At 35.2% G+C, this 27,196-nt stretch overlaps 2 protein-coding genes across 6 annotated transcripts in view; both read right to left on the bottom strand.

Moving 5' to 3' along the window:
- DDX46 (DEAD-box helicase 46) overlaps nt 1-13,876 on the bottom strand; it is a 44,118-nt gene extending 30,242 nt beyond the window's left edge. For 2 of the 4 annotated variants that reach the window (XM_039836049.1, XM_039836050.1), the window contains exons 1-11: nt 13,676-13,875; nt 12,803-12,991; nt 11,303-11,446; nt 8,295-8,391; nt 6,260-6,425; nt 4,615-4,766; nt 3,735-3,848; nt 3,023-3,188; nt 2,213-2,333; nt 1,469-1,644; nt 414-535 (exon numbers count right to left, since the gene is read on the bottom strand). In XM_039836049.1, the coding sequence (XP_039691983.1) occupies nt 414-535; nt 1,469-1,644; nt 2,213-2,333; nt 3,023-3,188; nt 3,735-3,848; nt 4,615-4,766; nt 6,260-6,425; nt 8,295-8,391; nt 11,303-11,446; nt 12,803-12,991; nt 13,676-13,692 (1,464 nt within the window). In that variant the 5' untranslated portion in view covers nt 13,693-13,875. Of the gene's footprint in view, nt 1-413; nt 536-1,468; nt 1,645-2,212; nt 2,334-3,022; nt 3,189-3,734; nt 3,849-4,614; nt 4,767-6,259; nt 6,426-8,294; nt 8,392-11,302; nt 11,447-12,802; nt 12,992-13,675 lie in introns of all 4 variants that reach the window. The other 2 variants (XM_039836051.1, XM_039836052.1) reach the window with 2 other exon arrangements.
- Nucleotides 13,877-17,271: 3,395 nt separating this feature from the next.
- On the bottom strand, nt 17,272-24,368 carry CAMLG (calcium modulating ligand). Of its 2 annotated transcripts, XM_039836047.1 has the most exons (4): nt 24,059-24,364; nt 21,916-22,376; nt 20,208-20,273; nt 17,272-17,897 (listed from the first exon to the last, which is right to left on the bottom strand). In XM_039836047.1, the coding sequence occupies exons 1-4, from the start codon at nt 24,240-24,242 to the stop codon at nt 17,706-17,708; spliced, it is 903 nt and encodes a 300-aa protein (XP_039691981.1). In that variant the 5' UTR covers nt 24,243-24,364; the 3' UTR covers nt 17,272-17,705. The 2 variants fall into 2 exon arrangements, with proteins under 2 accessions (XP_039691981.1, XP_039691982.1); XM_039836048.1 differs by lacking the exon at nt 20,208-20,273 and having other exon boundaries at nt 24,059-24,368.
- Nucleotides 24,369-27,196: the final 2,828 nt, after the last annotated feature.

Raw genomic sequence — 27,196 nt, 5'->3', positions numbered from 1 at the left:
GATATTAATGCATCCCACTTATCACCACCTTTCAAAGATCCCAAGCAGAAGAGAGAAAATAAAGGCTGGTCCAATCTAGGTTCCAGGACAAACTATGTCTTCTTAACTCTTAAAGACTTTGGTCAACTTGCTTAACCTTTCTGAACATTTATCTGTAAAATGGAAAAAAAAAAAAAAATCTGCCTTCCTTGAGCAAAGAAAGACGAAGAGGAAAGGGAAAGCTAAGGTATCAGAACAACTCAAAAATTCCAAAATATTAACATTTACATTCTTACTATTATTTTCACACCTCATGCTTTTTCAGATTGTAGAAGCAATCACTATATAAAATGCTAAAACAAAAACTCACTTTTAAATTATTAAATCACTCAATTTAAGAAAGTGAAAAATCTAAATGTTCATTTTATAAATACCTGCTCACTGATTCCTGTTCCTCCATAAACACAGACAACTCTAAGTCCCAAAGTCTTTGAAAATTTTTTACATTCTTTAGTAATCTGTAAAGCCAGTTCTCGGGTTGGAGTCATGATGACAGCTGAAAAGATAAATATGTTAAAAGCCTAACCACCAAAATTCTTAAGACTATGCTTTAAAGTGTTAAATTTAACTTCAGCAATAAAGTTTAAATCTCTTTGTCTAATTGTTGTTTCTGTTTTGTTTTCTGCACCTCTGAAAACCTATTTCAAAAGCTTTATAATAGTAGAGATTGTGGGGAAGGTTAATTTTAAGTAGATTTTAAGAACATGCTATAGGAAGATAAATCAGATTTAAATGCCTATGCAACCATCAAGAAAATACCTGGTTGAAAAGAATGCAAATCATTCTCAACTGCAAATCACAGAGCAAAGATAATCAAACGACTCACTGTGCCACTGAGCCATTCCACTGCTTCCGGAAACAACCTTGGTCTGAGGGGCACAGATAGAGGAAAAATATACTATGCCCTCTTTTTTTCAAGAGAAGAACTGGTAACAACTTTCCAAAACCCTATCCGAATTTGCAGAACAGATCTCTACCAAATGAATCAAGAAATGTGAATCTGAAGACTAAGTCCTGAATGAAATGCTGGCACTATACAGCCTTTTAAGGCCAAAAAAAGAAAATACATTTCCCTACAATCTTCTATGTTGAGTTTATAGATCCACTGATACTGGGATTAAGAGCAAACCTCAACATAAAAAAACAGATAGATGCACGAGGAGTCTACCTGCCGAGTCAGAGTTTAAAAACTGAGCTGTGCCAGGAGAGGCTGTTTTTGTACTTCTGAGATGTCACTCCAGAGCTCTGAAGATTCTCACTCCACCTGCTGGTAAGGGGAAATCAGCCCCAAAGTGCCAAATTTATAGAGGAAATGTATATAAAGACATCTTTATGTTATAATTAAGAACAATATAAAGTATCAGGTCTTTCTGATTAACTGACAACAAAATCGTTATCTGAAAAAATAGTTTAATGAAAGAATTTGTACCTATCGGCCCCTCTCCTTCTTCTAATGACCTCTGATCCATGATGTGTCTAAACATGGGCAACAGAAAAGCAATGGTCTTTCCGCTTCCCGTCTTGGCAATACCAATCAAATCTCGTCCAGACATAATAGCAGGGATCGCCTGGGTTTGGATTGGTGTGGGCTTTTCATAGCCATGCCTTAAAAAGCAAACCAAAAGAAGACAAGGTAAAAGTTGAGATCTCTGGGGCTCTCAAAGTTCAAGAGTAAGATTTCCCAAAAATGTGGTATTTTCCATACAATGAAATATTATTTGGCAACAAGGAATAAAAACACTGACACACTCTATATCATGGATGAACTCTGAAAATATTATGCTAAGTAAAAGAAGTCAGTCACAAAAAACTACACTGGTACGCTCCCATTTATATGAAATAACCAAAATAGACAAATCTATAGACAAGAGGTTAGTGGTTGCCTAGGGTGGAGAAGAAGGGAGATGACTGACCATTAATGGACATAGGTCTCTTTTGGGGATGATAAAAATGTTCTAAAATTAGTTTATGGTGAGAACTGTATAACTCCGTAAATACACTAAAAAATCATTGAATTGTACACTTTAAAGGGTCAATTTTATGAAGCTATTTAAGAAAAAACAAATCAGTTTTTCTATTTGAGTAAAATTATAACCAAAGGAGATATTTGTGTGAAAGGGCTACTTTGGAGTGGCAAGACTTTGCAAAATGTGGACAACCACTATCTACTTACTTTTTGAGAGAATTTAAGATCTTCATGGAAATTCCACACTGGACCCAAGATTTAATTGGTTTGGGGCAACCTTTCCCCTTGACAGTAATGCCCTCCATTTCCAACCGAAATACATTCACCTCTACAAAACAAAATCCAGATTAAAAACTCTTATGGTTCTACTGGTGCCTTCTATTTTTCAATTAGGCACGGTAAGATTGAGAGCCTCTGTTTTTTTTTAGTGCTACCCAAGATTATTCCATAGAAAAGCTATAGGACAAAGCACTGAAATCTCAGTGAGTTAAAGCGATTACTGTTGCAACCAACTAGAGATGAAAAGAAGTATCTTAATTTCTACAACTGGCTTTTGTCTTAAACTGCACCAGCAATAAAAGACCAATGACTGACAAGTACTACAACCACTTCTTTTCTAAGCAAGAGTTGCCCAGATTATCCTTATTCTACCATTACATAGATTCACATTGGTTCCTAACACTCAAATCCCAGAAGGAAAAGGCTAATAACAGTATTTTATTTGCTAACCTCACATGGAAAGTATTTTCAATCATAAAAATCTCACCTACATAAACCAAACTAATTTTGTTCATTTTTTATACTTCCAAAAACACATAGATTTCTCACAGCTCTGAATCTTTGCAGATGATTTTCCCACTTTCTACAATGACTTCTCAACTTCTAGTTCCCTCTCTCGCTTCTCCAGGTAAGCCAAGCAAATTCTCTCTACTCATGTATCAACTCACATTCCTCCCGGACAAAAAAGTGAATCCTTCTGTTCCCACAATAAGCAGTAAATGAATAAAAGCATTTTACCCTCTTGAGACATTTTTGCTAGCTCTGGAACTTCAACATAAAAGTTTTTTCTGAATGGTTCATATTCAATCTTTCCATGATCTACTGGTTCTAGAAGCTTTCTCTGTTTGGTTTGATAGCCTGTAAGGGCTGTCTGAAGATCAACTTCTTCCTCCTCTGAAGAGTACTACAATTTTGGGGGAAAAAAAAAAAAAAGTAAAGAGTTAAATGCATTACTATTTTTTCTTTATATGAAGGAATCCTAGTTTTTAAAATCACCCTCTTCTAGAAAATATGTTTTGGCTTTTATTTTTTTACTTTCTGACTTTTTCAACTTTTTCCTTTTTTCTTTCCCCTTATAGAAAGTTATAACAATATAAAACTAAAATAATAAAATAATTCTAATATGGCTTTAATGAAGTTTTGCTATATTTCTCCCTAGAGAAATCTTTATGTGCATGTTAATAGAAAGAAAATTCATTTTGACTTCCTCTCTTTCCTTATTTTGCGTTGAGATGAGCTGATGAAGGGCAAGGGGGAATCAAAATGTGGGCATACAGAAGGTCAAAGATGTCAGAATGCTATACCAACTGGATATTCAGCTACAATGCTACTGAGAATAGCAAGAATTCTCCAACAGTAGTTTGAATATAGGAAAAGCACATTTCCATCAGTCTTTCTAATAAATACTTCTAGGGTAGTATCATGAACAAAATCAAAACTGAAGAATTACCTCCATGGCATCCTGGTCATTCTCCATCAGCTCACCTTTCTTCTTATCAGAATCTACAACAGCTTTTTTGGTTGTCACAACAGTGACAACTTTTGTGACCGTTGGCCCGGACTTCTGAAATAAAAAAGGAATATAAAATATTTTGCAAAGCTGAAATACAAATTACATGCCAGCTGACACACAATGATAACTGCCATAATTTATAATTCGAATAAAAGTTGTTAGCGGCACCTTAATGAACACACAAAAAGTAGTCTTAATTTGTTTAAATGTTAAAATAAAATATATTCATGTTATTTTATAATACATTAATATGTAGTTTATTGTACAACATATAATTTTATATAATATTATGTAATATAATTTATTTAAAAATACTACTAAACGGTACTTTTCACTCATTTGACAAGCCAGACTCTGTTCTAGGAGTTTAGGATAAATCAATAAAACAGTAAAAGTCACTGCTCTTGAGGAGCTTTTATTTTAGAAGAAGGGGCAAACAATAAACATGATAAAAAAAAATTACATTCCATAATTTGTCAAAATGTAATAAATGCTACTAAAATGAAAAACAGACTAGGATACAGAGGATAGAAGTATGAAAGTGCTGAAGAAGTCTGGAGAGGACCTACTGAGAAGGCAACAAGAAGCAAAGGTACTGAACAAAGATGATAATGCTGAGACTGACTTCTGAAATAAGAACACGTACAGTTAAAATTCACTAGCATCTATGGTACTTAGAAAAAGTACTGGTATTTCTAGGATATGGGAGGAAACAAAAACATTATATAAAGTCATGCAAGTCAGTAGTTGGTCAATGTAACAATGAAATCAAGTTATTCAAGTAGGAACATAAATCTTTAAAAAGAAAATTCCATACCTTTTCATTTCCTCCACCACCTTTTACACTTCTCATATTAAACTTTTTTACTTCCTCTTTCACTTCTTCCATGTAAGCATCTAATGGATCTAACTCCTCACCTTCCATTTCATTTCCTTCCTTTTCAGCTTCTGCAGGATCATCTTCATCATCTTAAATTTTAGAAAACACTTCTTTGTTCACATTTCAAAAGGAAATACTTCACAATCCAACCACACCCTACCATTCTAACCTTTTCTCGCTACCCAAATATCCTGTTTTCCAATTAACCAAGGTACACTGCAGTTCGAATACTCACATTTAGAAGTTTTTAAATTAAGCATGTAGTTTTTAATAATGATACAAGAAACAAATTATAATAAATTATAAATTATTAAATTGACAAGAAGCAAAAAGGTTAATTATACCTAAAAAAAAAATAGATGTCCAGTATTAAATCTTACAACTACACTACTAAAAGCAGAACTTCTTTCTACTAACTGATATGCTTCTTTTTCTTCCAATTAGCTTTCTTTAAATCAAAGAAAAAATAGTAACGCCTTCTTAATTCAAGACAATCTAACTTTTTCTACGTAACCAAGACATCACCACTACTTAAAGATACAATCCATTCATCTATTTGAACTACTCTGTGGAACTTTCAGAGAAAATAATTCATAGGAATTTTCTCAGAAAATGGAGTAAAATTCCTTTTTCCTATAAAATTCCACATTTTTCCTCCTTACTAAAACCTCAAAAGTTAAAATCAGCTATGGAGGGGAAATGTTAAGACATTAAAAAATGAGAGGAAAGACCTGAAAACATGCCCTTAATTTACTCTCATTACTAACATTTTATTTGTAGTAAAAAGCAAAAAGCTATTTACTATGCCATAAGCACCCAACTCACCTCTCTAAAGTAAAACTAATGATCCTTACCGAACACTAATTTACAATTTTAAATTTAACATAAATATTTAAAGAGGCATTTAAAACCACCATATGAATCCAGCAATTCCAGTTCTAAGCATATACCCCAAAAAACAGAATGCAGGGACTCAAACGGATACTTGCACACCAATATTCACAGCAGCATTATTCACCATATTATTCACAGCCAAAAGGTGTAAACAACCCATATATCTAACAGATGAACAGGCAAACAAAATGTGGTATATACATACGATGGATTATTATTCAGCCATAAAAAGGAATGGAATTCTCATACATGCTATAACATGGATGAACCCTGAAGACATTATGCTAAGTGAAATAAGCTAGACACAAAGAATAAATATTGTATGGTTCCACTTTCATGAATTACCTAGATAGGCAAATTCACAGAGGCAGAAAGCAGAACAGAAGAACCAGGGATGAGGTGGGGAGGCAGCCATAGGATTAGGAATTATTTAATAGGTACAGAGTTCCTGTTTGGATGATGAGAAAAGTTCTGGCAATGGATAGTGGTAATGGTCACACAACACTGAGAATGTATTTAATGCCACTGAATTGTACACTTAAAAATGGTTAAAATGGTAAACACTGTTATATATATTTTTCCACAATAAAAAATGGCCTTAAAAATCCTAATATAAAATATTACTCATGATTCTAGAATATTCTACGTAAATTGCTATATAGACTATCAGTCTAACAAATGAATGTACCATCGTCATCTTCTAAACTCCATTTTTTCCCTTGTTTCATTTCTTCAATTTCCTTTTTCAGTTCCCCTATGTTTTCCATGGCCTTTTTGCGTTGCTCTTCTCGCCATTTTTCTACTCTTTCTTTTCGCTTTCTCATTTCTTCTTCCAGCTTATTTTGGTCAAAGTTCTTGAGGGGAAAAAAGAAAGAAAGAGAGGAAAGCAAGGATTAACAATTTCACTCCAAGTGACATTCCAAGTAATTTCTCCAATGTATAAAAGAGGAAAAAAAATAGATGTATATACAAACTCCTATATTAAGACCAGATTAAGATGTGTGTCTTTTTTAAATATATCCATGAATATACCAGCAAAATGAAATCACAAAAAAGCATTAACTAAGAAAGCAGATGTACTTCAAACACCATAAATTAATCTTTTTAGTTACAAGCAATATATACACATGAATTCAATTTCTTCCTCAAAGTAGAAACTAAATGAATTATCGGCAAAGTTCTCTACTTATTAGTTATTCTCAACTTTAAATCCTCTGAACTCCTCCAGGACTGGTTCAATAAAAAGCATTTTTTCAACATGATTAAGGATTAATCATGGTCTTCTGTAGCCTTCAGGTCTAAAGTTCTTAGAAAGAGCCATTCTAAAGCCCTTATCAAGATTATTAATAATATTCTTAGGAGGGGACAGCAAGTCATTTTCATAGCCATAATCAGCAACTTAAAGATTAAGCATTATAAAAGTCAAAATTTTATATATATGTTACTATTATAGATAGGTATGAAAATATATATGTAAAAAACAGTCAAAGAGAATATTACAAAATTGTAATGGTGATGGTGTTTCAGGCACCTGGCATTACAGAGAATTATTTCTGATTTTCCAAATATCTTATAATACAGTTACATAATACTTATATTTTAAAAATAAATTTCTTAAACAAAAAAGCTTTGCTCTTGAATTTATATTCTTATTTTTAATATAATTTATAATATTCCATCCTCTGTAAAGATAAGCCCCAGAAAACTTGTGCTTTTTTCGAGGTCACCCAGTCATTCAACAGAAAAAAACTGGATCAGAAACCAGATCCCCCCTGACTGCTCCTGCTGTATCTTTCTTAGCTATCCTGCTCAGCAAGCAGGTCCCAGCTCCCTTAAAAAAAAAAAAAGGAACACTAAAAACATAGAAGAAACACAAAATAACAAAACAAGGTATGAGTAGGCAATTCAAAAAAAGTGCAGAAGGTAATTAAACTTAAAATACATTATATATTATAAATTTATATTATGTTCATAGTATTTAAAACTATTCACTCACATATTGGTAAAAGTTAAATTTTGAAATTCTCATGTCGGCAAGGAAGCATGGAAACAGACATTTTCATATGTCTATATCATAAGTCAAATTATATAACTTTTCTGGAAAGCAATTTGATACTATTTACCAAATTGTTAAATATATATACCCACTGATAAAGCCATTTCACTGATACCAATTTACCTTATTCTATATTCACAAAAGGCATATGTACAAGGATTAATGCACCATTGTTTGTAACTGCAGATTGAAAACAACCTAAATAACCATCAAGTGATCTCTCCCTATCTTGTTTCTAAAGAAGTCTATGCAGGTATTTAAATTAATCAACCATATCTATGCATGCAGCTATTTAATGATCTCCAATACATAACAAATGAAAATAGCAAGGTATTCTACTTCTAAGTTGGATGGTGGGTATAAGGCTGCTTATTATTCTTAAGACTTTATATATTGATAAAATAATTTATAATTTAAAAATGAACAAAAACAAGGTACAGAATGGTGTATATGGTATGATCATATTTTCTAAGTAAAAACAGATAATGTGTATAAATATGCAACTTTTATCAGAAAAAAAATTTTCTCATGGGTACAACTATTATGTTTATCTTTTATATGTTATTTATTCAAAATAAAACAGCATTAAAAAAACAAATAAGAACTTGTCATTGCAGAAAAGTTTGCTATTATATAATTATTTGATTATTTATGTTAGTAAACATACTCCGGCATCTTTTTCTTTTTCATCCTCCTTGTCATCTTTGTCTTTTTTCTTCTCTTTAGAACTTTCCCCACTATCTGTTTTCTCTTTGGACCTAGACCTACCAAAAAAGAGAGAGAGAGAGACATCATTTATTTGTTTGGAAATATTCATTTTAAAAAGACTTGTACTTTACTTTTTAGGTAAGAAAGAAACTTTCAAGAGTCAACTGCATTTTTATATTCCATTAATAAACACTTTGGAAATATAATGAAAAAATAATGCCCTGACACTAATTGCAAATATTATTAAATATTGTAAATTCACATAAGAAAAACTGGACATATTATATAAAAATTATAAAATTTAAATAGGAGAGGTAAAATTTAACAAATGGACAAATACAGCAAGACATTAATATTCTATAATTTATATATGTAATATTTGAAATCCCAATAGGTCTATATTTTGACCCTACCTATGGTATCTTAAAATGAATAAAATTTAATTTTAATGTTATCAAATTAGTTAATTTTTTTTTTATGATCAGTGCTTTTAAAAGTACCTTAGAAATCCTTTCAGATTTGGTCAAAATACCCAGAGATAAATAAGACATTCTTTAGTATAAACTTCAAAAATATTTTACCATCTAATTTACAGTTTTACCATCTAATTTGGTCTTTAATCTGCATGGAAATGCTTTCTGTGTACAGAATGAGGTAGGCAGTCCTATATCATTCTAGGATACCAAATGACCACAGCACCATTTATTGAAAAACCTTTTTCCCACTAATTATGTCACCACTGTCATTTATCAAATAACCATGTATGTGTGGATGTTTCTCAACTCTATATTGTTCCTTCTGATCCATTTGTCTACCCCCACACTAAAACCACACTATCTTAATTTCTATAACTTTATGAGAATTGTTGGTATCTTGTTGGCTCTTCAAGAGTGTTTGTCCTCTGCATTTCAAATTTTACAAGTTTTTCAAACACTTTTCTATCCATGTCTGTTAATGACCTTTAAACATGAATATAAGTTGAAGTTAATAAAACACCTTCCCTGACTCTACTTAAATAAGCATGACTTTTCTCCTTTAATCTTATGAATATAGAGCATTACAAACTGATTTTCTAATGTTAAATCAATTTTCCATTCCTGGAATAAATCCAACTAGCTCATGATTGTTATCTTTTTTAATATTGGTGGATTTGGTGTGCTACTCTTTATGTTTAGATTGAATATAGACTATAATTTTCTTTTTACTAACAGCTCTTGTCAGGTTTAATTACCTATGTTCCTCTCAATTCATAAAGTAAATTTTTCTTCTTTCTTAAGTCTCTGTCAAAAGTATCATTACAGAGAGAAAAGACAAACTAGAGTAAAAAAATACATTTGCCACTCATATAACTGACAAAAAACAACTATTCAGGATTATTTAAAAACAAAACCAAAATCCTATCAATTCATTTTTTTCAATTACATTTGACATTCAATATTATATTAGTTTCAAGTGTACAGCATAATGATTAGACATTTATATAATTTACAAAGTGATTTCTTTGATAATATAAATCCATTTTTAAAGAGAGAAACAACACAATAGGAAAATGAATAAAAGATGTACATGTACTTCAGAAAAGAGGAAATGTGAATGACCAATAAACGTATGAAACGATGTTCAATCTCATTAGCAATCAAGAAAATGCAAATTAAAACCACAATGATATTGGTATTAGATATCTATCTACTCAATTAACAAAAACTAAAAGGACTGACAATACCAAATACTGGCAAGGGTATGGAGCAATTTCATATACTGCTAGTGGGAGTTTAATTAGTACATACTCTTTGGAAAGTATCTGGGATTACTTAGTAAAAATAAAGTTATGTTTATTCTACAACCATGTAATTTCACTTCTAGATAATAGACTCTAGGAAAATTCATGCACTTGTATACTAGGATTATACACACAAAAATGTTCATAATAGCCCAAAAGTTAAAACCACCTAAACATCTAGCTCAGTAGAATAGGTAAATAATGGTACATTTATACTACATAATAGTATTCAGCAATGAAAATGTACTACTTCTATAAGCAACGCAGATGAGTTTCAAACAACGTTGAGTAAAGACACAAAATACATGACTCATTCATGTAAAGTTAAAAAACACAGAAGTCTAAACTACTCTTTTTCCAGATACAAATGCAGCCATACAAAGAAATTACCAGCACAGAAGTCAGGAGTGATTTTATCCAGGGAAGTAGACAGCTGAGTTAGAGAAGGAATGTGGAGGGCTTCTGGGGGTAATGTCAATGTTCTTGACCTTGGTGGTGGTTACATGGATGTTGCTTTATAATTATTTAATAAACTGCATGTTTATATTTTATTCACTTTTCTGAATTTACGTATTTTTTAACTTAAAATAACCCCAATGGGTATTATTACACTGACCTTGGTAAAATAAAAATAAAATTTAAAAAGTAAAATAAACAACATGGGGAAAATACTCATGACTAATACGATGACCATATATCAACCATCCTATGACACCACTTTAAAAACAGGCAAAGAACAAACCACTGACAAGAGAACCATAAAGAGTAAACAGATTATGTCTAACATAAATATTTCAAATCGAAACATGTACATTTACAAAAGCAAAGTCCACTCATCCTGAATAGCAGGAATGTATACCATGAATTAAAGTTATCTGCCAATCAATGTCAGAAATACTAAATAAATAATTTCAAAGGAAAAAACATAGTTCCTACAGAAATGTTTATGAAACATATTTCTGACCAATAGTAGGTATTAAATAAAGGTACAATGCATTGAGTGCAGAATCTAGTACTTTCCGATTGAATTATAAGCTTTAAAACCTATTAAAATAAAATTCAGCCAACAATTCATGATAGGAGCCAAACTCAGTAATTATTTTTAAAGGTTTTTTTTTTTTTTAAATAAAGAATAAGGAAGACAGTTCCCAACCTGCATGACAGATACAGCGCAATGTTAACATTACCTATTCTCGGCTTTCTTGCTTTTATTGCCAGGACTGGAAGATCGGGATCGCCGGCCCCGGCTTCTACTCCTCGAGCGCCTTCTGTCTCGACTTCGAGATCTTCTTCGCTCTCGACTTCTGTCTCTCTCTCTACTTCTGGAACGCCTGAAAAGGGGACACTTTTCATATAGTCTATGATCAAGTGGAACTATTTCAGATTACGGTTCTGTTCCATCTTGAAAGAAGCTTCTTAATTTTTACCATTATTAAAGGAAGAGATTTCAATTAACTATCAAACTGGCTAAATAGGGAACAAGTAATGCCAATTCTTACAAGTGGTCAATGAAAAAATATAAGGATACTAATTTCAAATGATGTTTATTGAAAATCATGTCAAGTCTACAATAATAACTATTTGAAATCTATGGCCTATAATAGAACATCTAAATTTCAAAAACAGCCTAAACCTAAGTATAAGGATGGACAAAATGGGGCTGTGGAAAAATCAGATAGGAAGATAAGGAGACAAGAATACCTGTCTGCTGCTGCTACTAACTAGTGATATGATATGGAGCAGATGAACTCTCTGAGTCTCAGTTTCCTCATCTATAAAATATGGAGACTTCACGAGATAATCTCAAAATCCTTCTTGTTCCAAAATCTTGTGTCTACTTTCATACCAACAAAGTGAAAGACCAAATCTTAAATGACCAATTTCCCTTGTTAAAGTACTTAACTGAACTGTATGAAACTGTTCCTGAGACCACTTAATATGAAATTGAGTAAGCTGGCACTATCCATTGTCAAGGGTCAATATTTTCCCTGAGTACTATCTAATACCTTTCAAATCTCTCCTTCCAACGTTTGGAAAAAAAAAATTAAAGTTCTTTCTGTGATCAGTTCACAATAACTGTAAAACCATGTCTTCTTTCCTATTTTAACAAGTAACTTAAAATTTTGTTTATTTGTTTAATTTTTGGGTGTGTGAAAATTATTTTTATTTAAAGACTGTTTTTCACCCCCAGAAAGATTATGGCTGCTTGGCTGGTGCAAGGTCTACGTAATCAAGTAAAAGTAAAATAAAAATTAGGCTGTTCTTTGGTTTAAATTTAAAATAGTTTCAAACAGTAGGCAGGGCTTGGAGAGTACTCTGCCCTGTTTCCTTCTGTTGGCTTTTAGGCTGCTCTGAACACAGTGGTCAGCTTTCTTGAGACAGAATTAGAATAGAACCCCTTGATGGCATATTACTATACCTTTCGCTTCTTTTTTTAAACCTTTCTCAAGGGGACTTTCAAAGATTCTCTTTGGAAAACAGAAAATACAGCCTAAAGTCTCCAAACTTAAAATACTGCTTGAGGATCTTTGTTCTAGGCGAATCACTTCTGGACCTAATTAAACATGCTAAAGCAGAAGGTCTGTAAAGGGGCCACTAAATTCTAGTCCAAAACACCCTTCTGAAGAAGCCCAATTTAGCTGAGAAGGCTCAACTTATTATGGCTTATTTGGAAATTAATGTCCTACCTCAGACGCTTCCTGTCTCTTGATCGAGATCTTCTTTTATCCCTGCTACGAGATCTCTCTCTTCTTCTATCTCTATCTCTGCTTCTAGACCGTCTGTCATCTCCACGTTTACTTCTTTTGTCTGAGGGTGAGCGACTTCTAGATCGACTTCCCGAGCGTCCCCGTGATGCTGATCGTTTCCGATAGTGGCTAGAATATTAAGTTAAAGATTAAGTTTAGCAAACAGGTTCTACTTTATTTTATTTATTTAATTACATTTTTCCGAAAAAAACAAAAAAACCTCAGCAGACAAAATAAATTAGAGGAAAGCATGAACCTTCCCACTACAGCACATGTGAGGGGCTGGGGGAGAAACTGTCTTGAAAGGGAAGCAAAGTCAGTAAACAAAACAGACCAAACTCCTGCCTTTGGGCCCCAAGTAACTGGCATTCTGTAAAAGAAGAGACAACAAGCAAGTAAAAAAATATACATATGCCATGTGGTGCCGTAGAGAAACAGATGAAAGAGAATGAGAAGTAGGTGTGCTCTTTTATACTAGAGCAGTATGAGAAAAGAAAATTATAGTCTATACTCAATCTAAACATAAAGATAAACATATCGAATCCAACAACATATTAAAAAGATAACACAATCTACAATTACTCCAGAGGCACGAACTGGTGGACAGTAGTGCGGGGGAACCCTGTGCCTGTCGTCTGCCCAAGTACAGCCACTCCTTCAACCAAGATCCCCCAACCCTTTCAGTGGATTCGGGCAGAGCTGGCTGCACGTGGGGCCCGGCCAGGCCTGGTCCCGCGGCCACCTCAACTCCCGCCTCTTCCCCGCCTCCAAGGAAGCCGCTGGCCTGCTGGCCCGCTCAACGCGCCGCCTCACCGTGACTCCCGGCCCATGCTATCGGCCGCAGGAAAGCGCTGGTCTTCGAGACGACGCGCAGGGTAACCGGACAAAGGAGAAGGCCACACTGCCCTCCGCTCGCTAGGAGAGCAGCAGCACTAAGTCGTGGCAGCAGCTACACAGCAGCAGCAGCCATCCGAGCGCGGCCAACGAAAACAGGACGTGCTGGCGCCGGCAGCAGGACGGAAAAGGCGCGCCGGAAGCTGCCGCCTCCTCACAGCGCCGCCTCTTGGCTGGAGGCTGCACAGCGCCAGCCTCGGCCCCCCGCATCCTCCCCACTCCAAAAAAAGCCTTAGTGGGATCTTCTCTGCACTGCCGAGCGAGGCCCCGCGCGTTGGAGCGATGCAGCGGGGCGCCTCACCCTTGCAGGCCCTAGGAGGGTCTTTCCTGCAAGGGTCACCGAAGCGCCATATTGTATCCTGGAGCTGTCCCAGGACCTATACTGACATCTGCCTTAACCTGCGCTAAGTGATGCTACAAACATCTCTATTCGCTCTCATTCATTTATGCATTAATTCATTTATATACATTATTTGTCTAGCGTGTGCTAAATTCCGGCGAGCTTACCATCTAGTGGAGGACATAGACATTACAAAAACACAAGCAAATGTAATATAACAAGAGATTCCACTGTAAGGGGTGCAGAAAGAGTTCCCTGAGTAACCTTTCAGAGGAAATTCGAAGACTGAGTAAGAGTTAACTGGGTAGAGAAGAGGACGAAGAACTAAAAATACATTCGCAAGATTATAATGGTTCTCAACATTGCCTGCGCTTGGAAGCTTGGGGGAAAAAAATACGGACACGTGCTCCAACCCAATATTCTGATTTAACTGCTCTAGGATGCTTCCTGTGCATTGGACATTTTCAAACTCTCCAGGTGATTCTGAAATACAGTCAAGGTTGAGAACGACTCACCTAGTGGGACGCATATGGAAATGTTGAGTTCTAGCAGAAAGCTGTAATGGACTTAGGGAAAGGCTCTCATTTACTCTACATACCTAAGTGCTAAAATTTTACTTTCTTACACCCGATAGAAAAGTTCTTGATGGTTGACGGTCATTGTATACATTTGTCAAAATTCACTGAACTCACTTTAAATGGGTGCATTTCGCTGTATATAAATTTTACCTGAAAACATCTGATTTTTAGAAAAATGAACCAAAGAGTTAAAGACTCCAAGATGAGCTTCTGCCCTTCCCCTATGGCTTACTGCCCACCCATGAAAGCAGTGCAGTCCATGCCCAGGATAAAGAAGGCCTGAGCCAATATATGACTGAATGGACACCAGTGAGCGGCAGATTTCAGAGCTACCGTAAATTGTTTGTGAGCTAAAGGTAAGGCATGTGGGTTTGTCTAAAACATATAGAAAACCACTAGTGACAAACAGTGGAGATACCTAGAGGTGGTCAGATTCTATGTATATTCCAGAGGCATCTCTCTAAACACTAGTTGGTAAATTGGATGTGAATTCTAAGGGAAAGGGAGAAATAAAGATGACTCCCTGGTTTTGAACACAACTACTATGGATTGTGCTAAATTTGTGGAGATGAGAAATGCGTGAGAGCCACAGAATTGGAGGGGAACAAGAGAAAATCAGTAAATTTGTTTTTGTGATATAATGTTTGAAATGCCTACTAGATATCCAGAAGGAGGTAACGGCTACATGAGGGGATATATGAGTCTGGAGTTCAAGGGAGAAGTAGAGGTTGGAGAGATAAGGGTCATAGCATTTTATAGAATATAATCATATGTGGTATTTGAAGCCATGGAACTGGAAGAGGCCATGCAGACATTGGTTAGAGCTGAAACAGATTTTTTAAATCTTGATTTTGAAGTGTAAAACTGAGACTTGTAAAACAAATTTAATCTTAGATCACTAATCTTTTTGGAATCTAAGCTGGAACCAGAACCTAGGCATGATACCCTGGCCAGAGCTCTTTTCAAGATATTGTTTCTAACTCTCCTTTAAAAAAACACATTAAAGTGACAATTCAGACTGGCTTTTTAATGCCCACAATATATGTATGGTAAGTTCACAGCACTCCCAAACTCCCCAAAGAAGCAACTTTTGTCTATTAGCACAAGGGAAAGAAGTACAGGCATACCTTGTTTCATTGTGCTTTGCTCCACGAAGCTTCACAGATACTGTGGTTTTTGCAAATTGAAGGTTTGTGACAACCCTGTGTCAAGCAAGTCTATTGGCACCATTTTCCCAACAGGCTCAGATGATGGTCTGCATTTTTTTAGCTATATTTTTTAATTAAGGTATGTACATTTTTTTAGACATAATGCTATTGCACACTTAATGAACTAAAGCATAATGTAAATACAACTTCTATGTGGACTGGGAAACCAAAAAATTCGTGTGACTTGCTTTCTGGATATTCACTATATTGTAGTGGTTTGGAACTGAACACACAGTATCTCGAGGTATGCCCGTAATTATAGTCCACTATGTCTCCAATACGTCACTTTTAGCAAACAGTCCTGGCTTCCAAAGCAGATTTTGATTCTAACTACTTAACCCAGTTCTGAGTATCTCATAACCCCCTTACTGTTTTTAGCACCAACTTGTATACAACTAGTCAGATTAAAAACCTAATAGAAGATGTCACTTCTCAATAAGCATCCTTGTCGATCTAGTTTTAATCCATGTATATTTCAAGTCCCTGAAATTTCCAAATAAAAAATTCTTTTTAATTATTCCAAACACTAAGAAACTTCCATTTCTGTTTGATATTACTCAACACATTTCAAGTGGCACCGATTAACAAAGATATCTTACAACTCTTCTCTTTGAAATAAATTTGATAATGATCTCCAATTACTAAAACTCTGTATGTGTCAACTGGCTAATTTTTTTTTTTTAGTATCTTCTCAGAGGTTGGGGGAAAGTAACAAATCCAAAAATGCTTTCCAATATTCTAGATGCTATGGAATCAGGAAAAATGTGTGCTTATAATCCTATCCTAAGTCAGAGAACTAGACTTAAATTATTATACTTACTCTCCATTATTCTGGTTCAAATAAAATGACAAAAATCAAGACTTTGTGAGTAATCAAAAAAAAGTATATATGTTTTTAATACCACAAGGACTAATCAAATAGACCATACAAAAATCTGTAAGGAAATGGAATACCAAGAGAAAAAATACTTGTTTTCTATTCTTTTAAGAAGACAAACCTTCAAAATATGATAGTGTTACCAAGTTAGTTAAAAGGATATTTATGCCATTGGGCTGCATACCTCAGTCAATTCTTCAAATACTCCTTTTATATATCTAAGCATTCTAGTCTAGTTTGCATAAAAAAAATACTTCTAAAAATTGAAAACTCAAAAGTGAAAATTTCCAACTCCGAGATTGGTAATAAAAAAATTTTCATAAATAAAAATTAAAATAAATAAAGATCTCACAAATACCCTCTAATTTCACATGTATGAACCTTAATCCTTTCTTTCACTAAAATATTTGCACTGGAGTAAAAATTAAGATGCTGACTCAATAATAAAAGATAAATTTAGCTACCTTATTCAGCCGTTATAAGTTAAAATGTGCAGACTTAACATTAGACAATTCAGTTTCTTTCGTTTTATTTTTAAAATGGCTCCATTTCTCAGGACAGAACAACACAAATACAAGATGCAGTCCCCAAACGCAGGGGGCTGGCTAGGAACATGTTTATCTGCTCCTCTAAAAGCACTAGCTCAGTCCCCAAAAGAAGAATTACAAATTTGAGAAGTTAAGGAAAGGTACAGACTAGGAATTCTAGTTAAATAAGAAAAATCAGTTAATGACACTGTGACTCTAGTCTTCACATCAGTATTAATACAAACTCAACCCTTTTAAATCAGGGAACCTGCCATTCTATCCCTAATTAAGTAGTTTTACAAACCCTATAAAGTAAAAGAATTATATAAAGGTGTAAACTGAGTTGCCTTCTTTAGAGACATTGCAATACAGAAGAGAAATTGTTTTTTGTAAGCTTCTGCTTCTGAGTTCTGCAGGCTTCATGGTACTTCAGAGCCCCAATAATTAAGCAGTTCGTGACAAAAGATAAAAGTGAAAAAGTAGACACAGAGATCTGTGAAAACTTCGCCCATTTTGCTGTAGGTATCCACTGATCGATTTATCACTTCAGCAGGAATTCCAGATAATAGAAGTGCAGCTGTTAGTACTGTTGTCTTTATCTTCTTTTCACCCTGTACAGAGAAAGACAAATAAATCTTATAGTTTTCAGAAGTCTTAAGCCCTATAAAAACGTTATCGGTGCTGCTACTTTGCTATATTTTGCTAATATACATGCTATTTAAAAACTGTTATTGAAGTTTCAAAATATCAATCAATAACATATTAACAAACATTTACTGAGCATATAATATGTCAAGAAGCAAACTGCTAGGCAGTAGGGAAAAAAAGATACCATTCTTGTTATCAAAAGTTTTAAAAAATGTCTTATCTTAGAGGCAAGACATAAACAACAATCTAAGATAGATACAACAGCATAGAAAAAACATTACTAGACAGGACATAAATAACTGCTAAATGAATGACATGGATAATGCATGGCATAGTGGCTCAAAGGAGATGAAACTTAATCCAGGGTTTTATGTATAAATAAAGCAGAGGGAAGGATTTTAGGAGGAAGTAGAATTAAAAACAGGCCTTCGAGAATGAGCAAGATTTAGATGGGTAGAAGAGGAGAAATCTTACTTTAAGTCTCATGACAAAAAAGTCAAAGGAGTGACAGGTATACTGGAGGACAGTGTGTAATTTGTACCAGAATCATAGGAACATTCTGTAGAGCCATAATTGCCAAGCAAAACAATCACACTTAATCATACACGCAAGAAGATATCACTGAACATTTATTTCCTAATGTAATTTTTCTAGTCTTATAAGACATTCAAGGCTGAATTTTCATTTATTGATTTGGTGTCACCAAATCTAGTCACACAGTTCAAAAATTTTTTAAATATAAAAAGCTATGGTTACTCAAGAGAAATCAAAGCCTATGTCCACATACATTGAATTGTCGTTAATGATATGTAAGCTGAAATGTGTAGGGGTAAAGTGTATATCTTGATGTCTATATCAAGAGAAAAATGTATTGAAAAGAGATAGAAGATTTGATACATGATAAATATAATGAAATGTTAATTATAGAATCGAGGTGGTTAATTATAAATGGGTGTTCAATGCACAATTCTTTCAACTTTTCTGGATTTAAAAACTATTTAAACAAAATGGTTTGTTGAGAGAAAAGTATACAGCAGTCTCTCTTCTTTCTCTGTCCTCCATTCACCTAGTAACCCATATACGCTCCTATCACAAATAACCAGTTAATAAGTTTCATATAATATTCTTCCAGAGTTTACATATATATGTGTACATATATATATAAACAAAATCAAATATATATTATTTTCCTCCTTTTAACAACAACAAAAAAAAGAGTATACTATAGACCCTACTCTGCATTTTTACTTTTTCTCTTAGTATTTCTTGGCAAGCTTATCATTATCAGTACAAGAGCAGCGTCATCATTCTGAATTGTTATGCTATAACTAGTCACTTATTAGTAGACATTTAGATTGTTTCCAAACTTTCACTATTGCAATTAATGTTTCAAGAGTAAATTTCTAAACAAATGCTTTTATTAAAATTATACTTTTGGGGGTGGGTCAATAAATACACATCTGTATTATCGAAGAAATTTTTAAATTAAAAATAAAATAACATTTCTTTTTTCTCTCTTTTACTTTGTGTATTTGACATATTTGACCCCTCAAAAATAAACATTTCATATCTATTAAAAACAAGCATGAGGTCTATCAGTGCATTAAAAATCACTAAGCAAATTGCCCTTTCTCAGCAAAAAAACTCACATAAAACTCAATTACATATGTAGAGTTATCTTCTATGTCAGCTAAGCCAAGTCCCAAAAAACTGTGTATGTAGCTGTAGTCAAGTAGACCACGTAAACACTGACACTCTCCATGATTCTGTTCTGTCGTTTTGGCCAAATATTTTTTGCAAATATCAGGTCCTCAGCATTAAAGATAAAGTGCATTGTTATAAAGTGTCCACTAAGTAAGGAGCACAGTAAGATAACTGAACCCATTTCTAAATTAATTTCCTTTAACATAAACAAGATGTATTGCTAAATTTTTACTAAGCAGTTAAATTGAACATTTTTATACAAGTACTATTCAAACTTTGTCATGAGGTTTTTCCCCCAATCTGTGATGAACCAATAGTCTTGTAAAATACAATGAAAATGTTATGGCAATGTCAAATTACTATAAAAGTTTCGAATTACTCACTTTCTGAACTTAAATCATTACAACCAGAACAAATAGTTTGAAGATCAGCAATGGTGGCCAATCATACTTTGAGTAGCATTGATTCAGACCATAAGTATGAGAAAGTTTTTACAAGTTCTTAAGATTATTTAGTCATTAATCAATCTAAATACATCACCATAATTTAGGGAAAAAAATGTAATTTACCTTGGGAAAATATTTGTATAGTCCCATGTATGCAAGTTGTAAAGTAAGAAATGGAGCGAATATGGACTGTGAAGATAGAAGATACAATTATATATTTCCAACATCATCATTCAAATCATAATAAATCAACTTTAAATTCCAAGCAAAAGAACTGCAATAAAATATTTAATTTTAGTGGCTGAAAGCAGTCTTGTTTCTGCAGAAGAATAAAGAAAATAAAAGGATTTGATTTCCTTAACATAAAGCATGTTTCTCAAGTCAAGTCACATTCTTTAATGTCCCCAAAAATGTCTTCTCTCATAAAAACTTATCTTTTAAAAGACTTAAAGTATTCAATGGTGATACATGTATAATATATCATATAGTAACATCTCTCTTATCTAGAGATAATTAACTGACAATTTGAAAGCACACATAAAAGGCCTACTCAAAATAAATGCTATACATTCCTCAGACTTTGGGACAAGAACTTAACTCATATAGCTAGCTACAGCTCTAGCCCTCAAATGACGAGCTATTCTTACTAAAGATGAAACAGCCTGGTTTTCTTGCTTCTCACACAGTAAAATAGAAAAGATCAAAATAATACTTAATTTATATTTAAAATTAAAAATATTATGAAGAGAGTGAAAGAGCAGACATTACTTAAATGGAAACAAGTGAAAGCAGTGAAAAATATTTGAAAATCTGACAGCAAAGAAAACCAGAAAGCCAAAAAAACCTCACACAAAAACAAGGCACAAAAATAGGACAACTTTAAAGCATGAAAGAAAGCATAAAGCCCTTTAAGACAAGAGAAAAAAAGCAGCTATGCATCTCACTAAATGCTGAAAGCTATAATGAGAATTTATCATCAGGGGGGAAAAAGTCAAATTTGTTCAACAGATTCACTTTAAGAAAAGATTTGTATAAAAATAGATTTTTAAAAACTTTTTTGTGTAATAATATAAATCTTAATTATCTAGAAAATTTACTTATGTTCCTAGTACTTGATAGGTATTTTTAAAATGTCTATTGAATGGAAATATCTCAAAGAGCAAGACATTGAACTATAGCTTTGCTTTTCTTCATTCCTCCACATACTGAAAACAATAGGACCAGTAATACCCAACTTTCAAAGAATAGCCATTGGCACATGAAGGTAGAACAAAAACAGATTACATTTTATGATAATACTACATTATAAAATGTTGAAATGCCTTCTGAACCATAAAAAATTATATCATGTTCAAAACCACAGGAACTGCATTTTAATGCTTAGAATTATTAAAAGTCGTATTTAACATATAGTGTATGTAGGTACTTTACTCTTTGGTTTTAGAATTAAATTGCCTGGGTTTAATCTCAGCTGTCACTTAGTAGCTGTATGACTTTGGGCAAATGATTTAACTTCTCTGAGTCTTGACTGCCTCATCTATAAAACACAGATTCCAATGATGCCTAGTGTATAAGAATGAGGTTAAATTAATCAATATATGTAAATCACTTAGAATTGGTACCTACATGTAGAAAGGGTTTTGCAATTATTATTAGGCTCTGTATTTAAACAGAACATCTCATTCTGTAACTAAGGTAAATAGCAGTTTATAATATACCTCCAAATAGCCCCGTGAATCTGGTAAATATTAAGTTAATATCGGCAATGAATTCTATGGATTAAAAACACTCATTATTATAACTCATTTGCATTTTCCATTATGTTTCTTACCAAGTATCTGCAAACAAAAGCTCTGACTCCAAAGGCAAGAAGAGCACATCCCACCAATCTAAATATTCGGAAAGAGTCAAATTCTTCTGTTGTATTTCCATCCTCTTGATTGGGTTTTTCACTAATCAGCTGTTTCCTTAGCTTCATTGCTTCTTCAAATCTGGAGAGGTACTGTTCTAAGCCATGGCGAGAACCCCTCTGGACAGTGTCTGCTGTCAGGTTCCCTCTGTTCCGCTGCCGGAGCTCAAGGTTTGCGTCATTACTGCCCTCAGGTGGTTTAATGAAAGAGTCCAGTTTGTCTCCCAGCTCAGTCCCCTTTACCTCGGTCACATCACTCTGCTGGTCAGTTGTTCCTGTACTGACCGAATCACCCAGCACTATTCGCTTTGAAACTGAAGGAATAGTGAGAGAGTTCAGTTTATCACTGTCCTGCTGTTTTGATTTTGTTTCACTTTCTTCTTCTGAAAAAAGAAATTCAGAAGCCTTATGTACTACATACTGGCAAACACTTTTCATATTAATATTTTAAAATATGCCACTGAGCTAGAACTCTGAATGTAAATTAATACTGATTCTGCATAAAAGAAACTAGTTCCTTCTTCTACACCCTCAAAATATATCACCCAAAAAGAGCGTTCCTGCAGAGGATATAATCTAAACTTTGGGGTATAGTCTAAACTTTGGGGTATAGAAGACTAGTAGACAAACTAGAGAAGAGTCAGGAATGGAGCAAGCTATAAAGACCAAGTTTTCATGGATAAACATGTCCCCGAAGTATGACTGCATTGCCTGCTCTAGTTTATTTGGCTAAAAATAAAAAATTATTAAAATGTTCTGAAATCTGTATTTTAATGTTACATTTCTGAATCCAGACTCCTATCAGCATAGGGTGTGGCATATCCTACAGCTATTGTTTACATAATCCTTCTACTGTAGTCAGGGGTAGGGACTTGAGCAGTTTAAGGATGCAGTTCTGCTTTAAAACAAAACAAAACCTTACTGACAAAATTTTCAAAGCGAAAGAACAAGATATGGAATGTACCTCAAGAAAAAGTAAATATTTTCTTTGGAAAAGAATAAATATTCTATTAGTCATTAAAAGAAGAAATATGTCTTCTAACTATGGTTCTAGGAGAATCTGAAACAGCATTCTCATCTCTTTTAGTAGTTTTCAGCTGCAAACCTGTTAACTATCTTTAAGTTCAGAACCATATATCTAAATCTTCACCAAACAGAAGTCACAAGGATCTAAGGAGCTTGTAACCAGTGACTAAAGGCCAGTTACTAAAGAAAAAACAACGGAAACTTAAGAGAAAATTAGCACATTCTACATGTTCAATAAATATTCACATGAAAAATAATTTAAAGGAACTCACTGTACATGCCATTGGGGAGAAATGAGGAACTCTCATTAGGGTTAAATGCAGTTTCTGACATCAATCACACCAACCTCAGCACAGTAGGAGAGAAGACCTCGAGTGGGCAAGTCCCACTGGTTGGGTCTATAAAGAATGATCGCTCCAATTTTTTTCACCTGTTTCAGAAGGCCTGAAGATGACAGTGCAGAGGGCACTGAACACAGACACTAGGATATGACCGTAAGAGTCCCTGATCCATATAGGGAGGACTTGGGGGCAGGTGAGTAAAGACAAGCTCATGTGGGCCGACAGAGTCATAGCAAAAGGCAAAAAAGGCAGAAACTAGGGAAGGCACTAGAAGGAAAAACATCTGGAACAGAAAGAAAGGAAAGCGATCTTCCTGAGATGCACAATAGTGAGAGAAGTCGACCTGGTTATAGCATGTGCGCCCTTCAAGAGGCGAAGGGGTGGGGAAGCAAGACGGGGTCGTCTTAGTAAACTAGGCAAAGGGCACGAAGGCAGAGGGACTCTGAAGCAAGGTCTGCGCAGCCCGAGGCGGAGGTGGGACCACCTCTGGGCGAAGCCTCCGGAAAATTGAGGAGAGCGACTAGAAATGTCCAGGGCTTGAGAGAGAACTTAGGACATAACCTAAGGAGCGGGGACAGATGGGGCCGTGGGGTCAGAAAGCAGGACTTGGTCAAAAAGATAAGCGGGGCGGAGGGAAAGAATGATCCTGAAGACTGAAAGAGGTGGAGGGGACACTGATGGGAAACGGAGGTCCTCACCCGCGCCGCTGCCGGGCCTGTGAAAGCCCATGATTCGGTTGATGCGCTGTTCCGAGTTCATGAGCAGCTTTCTCCGCCGCAGCTCGGCCCGACGCTGGGAAGCCGACAGGCCTGAGCCGACTGGGGCCCCCGGCTGGTCCCCGCTGTCAGGAGCGACAGTTACCAGCTCCATCTTCCCTTCCATAATCAGGGAGTGGCGGTGGTTGTGCGGGTGGCTGCAGCGGCCGAGCCGATGACTTCAGGCCCGGCCGCACGGTGCGCGTCCTCCTCCCACCGTAGACCCGCCTCGCGGGCTGGAGACTGCGGACTAAACATGCGCGCCACCTGATGGGAGCGAGCGGAGGCTTGCGCCGCCATCTTGAATGAGGGCAGAGCGGGATACTCCCATTTTCTCCCCCACGGGCCGCTCCTCTCCCGCCTCCACCAGGCCCCGCTACTGCCCATTCGGAAGTGAAGAAAGTCGGCACCTAGCCTGACCAACAGAAAAGAGATGAGAGCGAGGAGTACACTCATCTCAGATTGGTGCCAGAAAGCAAAATGGCGGTTGCAACGGCAGGTACTTGTTTCCATTGACCTTCTGTGGTCTCGCTTCTAGGCCTCGGTAATTACGTAACTCCAGAAGCGACGCTTTAGGAAGCGTGGCGTTTGGGATCTCTTCTTGGTGCTGATTCCTCATCCTCAACCGCTCGTCTCCCAAACAGGCCTGGTTGGTTGTTCCGGGCTTTCCTTACGTCTTTGTTCAAGACTTTGCCAGGGAAACTTTCCCAGTTCATTCTATTTAAATTGTCACCACACCCTCTCTACACTCCCTCTTCTCTTTTTTAAAAATAATTTTAAAATTTCAATTACAGTTCACATACAATCTTAGATCCGTTTCAGGTGTACAACGTAGTAGACATTTATACAACTTATGAAGTGATCACCCCAGTAAGTCTAATACCTATTCTCTTCATCTGCCTTATTTTTCTCCTTAACCTACTCGCAAGCTAAACATACTTATTTTGTTTAGTGTCTATTTCTCGCTGGAATGCAAGCTCCATAAAGACAAGCAATGTATTTTGTTCAAGGCTGCAACTCCTAGAACAGTGTGAATGCTCAGCAGGGCCGACTTATCCATTAGGCAGTGTTGAGGGTCCACGATAGTCTTAGGAAACCAAGAAAATGTTTTTAACCTCTTTTAAAATTGTGGGAAAATATGTAATAGTAATTAATATATAATAATGAATCCAGGCTGGATTATAGGCATCTATATATCAACGCAGTCATAATATATAATTCTAAATTAGCTTTTACGGAGGAAGGAGCCCACAAAAACAAAGTGTCGAGGAACTGCAAATGCAGCGGTGGGACTCAGTAATGACTAAGAAAATGAGTAAATGAATGAAGGAATCGAATCTCCCGTCAACTCAGAGGTTGAAGCCCCCTAGTGCGCCCCCTGCAATGAAGCCGGCTACATAATCACGCTCAAAATCAGGAGACACGTGAAACCCCTCTCAGAAGGTTATAAAATACCATATTTAACTGTTAATCATCAATCCTGTCCTAGATAGTTTGAGGAAGAAAGTATACAAAAAGACAACTTATCTTTTGAATTCAACAGCATAAGGAACTCAAGTATAAACACTGAAATTTCCCCCTTGATTGGATGAAAGCTAAATCCCAGGGACATACCATAGTTAACAATTTTAAAGCATTATTAGATATTCTCCTGCATATGTGTAGAGATCTACATCTCTGAGGACCATAGTGTCTTTTTAAAAATTCTACAGTTCGAATCATTGCTAAGTAGTAACAAATGTGCAGAACTTGATGAGATACAATCCTGATGAGTTCAGATCAAATAAGTTTAAGGATAAACAAAATCTTATTTATTTGAGTCTATACAAGCCAAATGAAAATTTGGGTTCTTCAGATAGGTGTGTTGATGTATGATGGCTCATTTAGTCAAGTAAGAAAAGTGTCAAGATTTCATATTACACACTTATTTCTGAGAAACCATTTCCCTGTGGGGTTCTTGTAGTTTATTAATTGAATGTCCTAGTATTTCTCAATGGTGCATGTGATTCTTTGATAAATTATATGCATACTTACAATTCTTGTATTAATTTCTATCTCCCTCACTATAGACTTTGTAACGGCAAACCCATCCTTTTTTTTTTACCACTTTTCCCCAAACCTAGCAATGAGAGCACTAGGTTAAAGTTACCTGAATAGTTGCAGAAATTTCTCTTTTAGAAGAAGTGTTCAAACTTGGCATTTTCAATGAGTTTTATATATAATTTTTATTAGATCCTAGCATTAAGTAGGCTAATATTAATACTTTATTAATAAACTGCAGGTACAAAGCTGAACAGATTGAGTGACAGGAGATAAAACTAGAATTCAGTTTCTGGGATTAAATTTAGGCAGTAAATTCACACTTGGGCCCCTCTCCACTCCACACAGCAATAACAGTTAACAGTTAAAGGAGAAAAACTGATGGGACTCAAAAACAAGAGAAACATCTCAGCAGACCAAAGTATTGGAAACACAAAGTATTGTGGAGCTGAAGTTTGGTGCCTATTGGGCTGTAGGTCCAGAAGCAGGCAATGGTAGCACATTCTATGCGTAAGTGGCACTCAAAGTGCTCCATATGACACAGGGACAAATAGGCCAAACTCACTACTTATCTGCCCTCCCTCCAAAAATATTTAAAAATCATTTGCTATTGACTTACATAGCCTTGGACTTCAACTTTGTAAGGAGGCAGAAGAGAGGGCAAACAACTAGACTTCCCCACTGGTGGTGACTGAAATGGTGATATCCCCAAATCATTGCAAGACAGGGGCTCTAAAACACCACCATTAAGTGCTAGTTTTGGGGAAGGGGCCAAGAAGTGCAGCTAAAAAACCCATAGATAGGGAGAGGGAAAGTACTGACAGAGTGAGATGAGCTAAAACAAAAATGAAAACCTTCCCTCTCAAATGAGCCTACAAACCCAAATTCTAACAAATGTGAAGATATACATTTAAATATAGCCAAATTAAAAATTGGAATTCATTCTGGAAATAATTTTGTAGACGTTTTAATACATTATTGAACAAAAATGGCAGAAATAAACAGATGGATATAAAAATCAATCTTGGAATTGAAAAATGT

This window comes from Pteropus medius, unplaced genomic scaffold, assembly GCF_902729225.1.
Source record: "Pteropus medius unplaced genomic scaffold, Ma_sr-lr_union100, whole genome shotgun sequence".
NCBI classification, from domain to species: Eukaryota; Metazoa; Chordata; class Mammalia; order Chiroptera; family Pteropodidae; genus Pteropus; species Pteropus medius.
This window is presented reverse-complemented; position numbering and strand designations above follow the sequence as displayed.

Excerpts from the sequence above, each read along its gene's own strand:
- CAMLG (XM_039836047.1), bottom strand. The coding sequence starts at position 24,242 with ATGGAAGGGAAGATGGAGCTGGTAACTGTCGCTCCTGACAGCGGGGAC. Across the intron at positions 20,274-21,915 it reads CTTTTGTTTGCAGATACTTG|TCCATATTCGCTCCATTTCT; the intron begins GTAAGAAACATA and ends CTATCTTCACAG. Across the intron at positions 17,898-20,207 it reads TATACAAATATTTTCCCAAG|GGTGAAAAGAAGATAAAGAC; the intron begins GTAAATTACATT and ends TTCTCTGTACAG.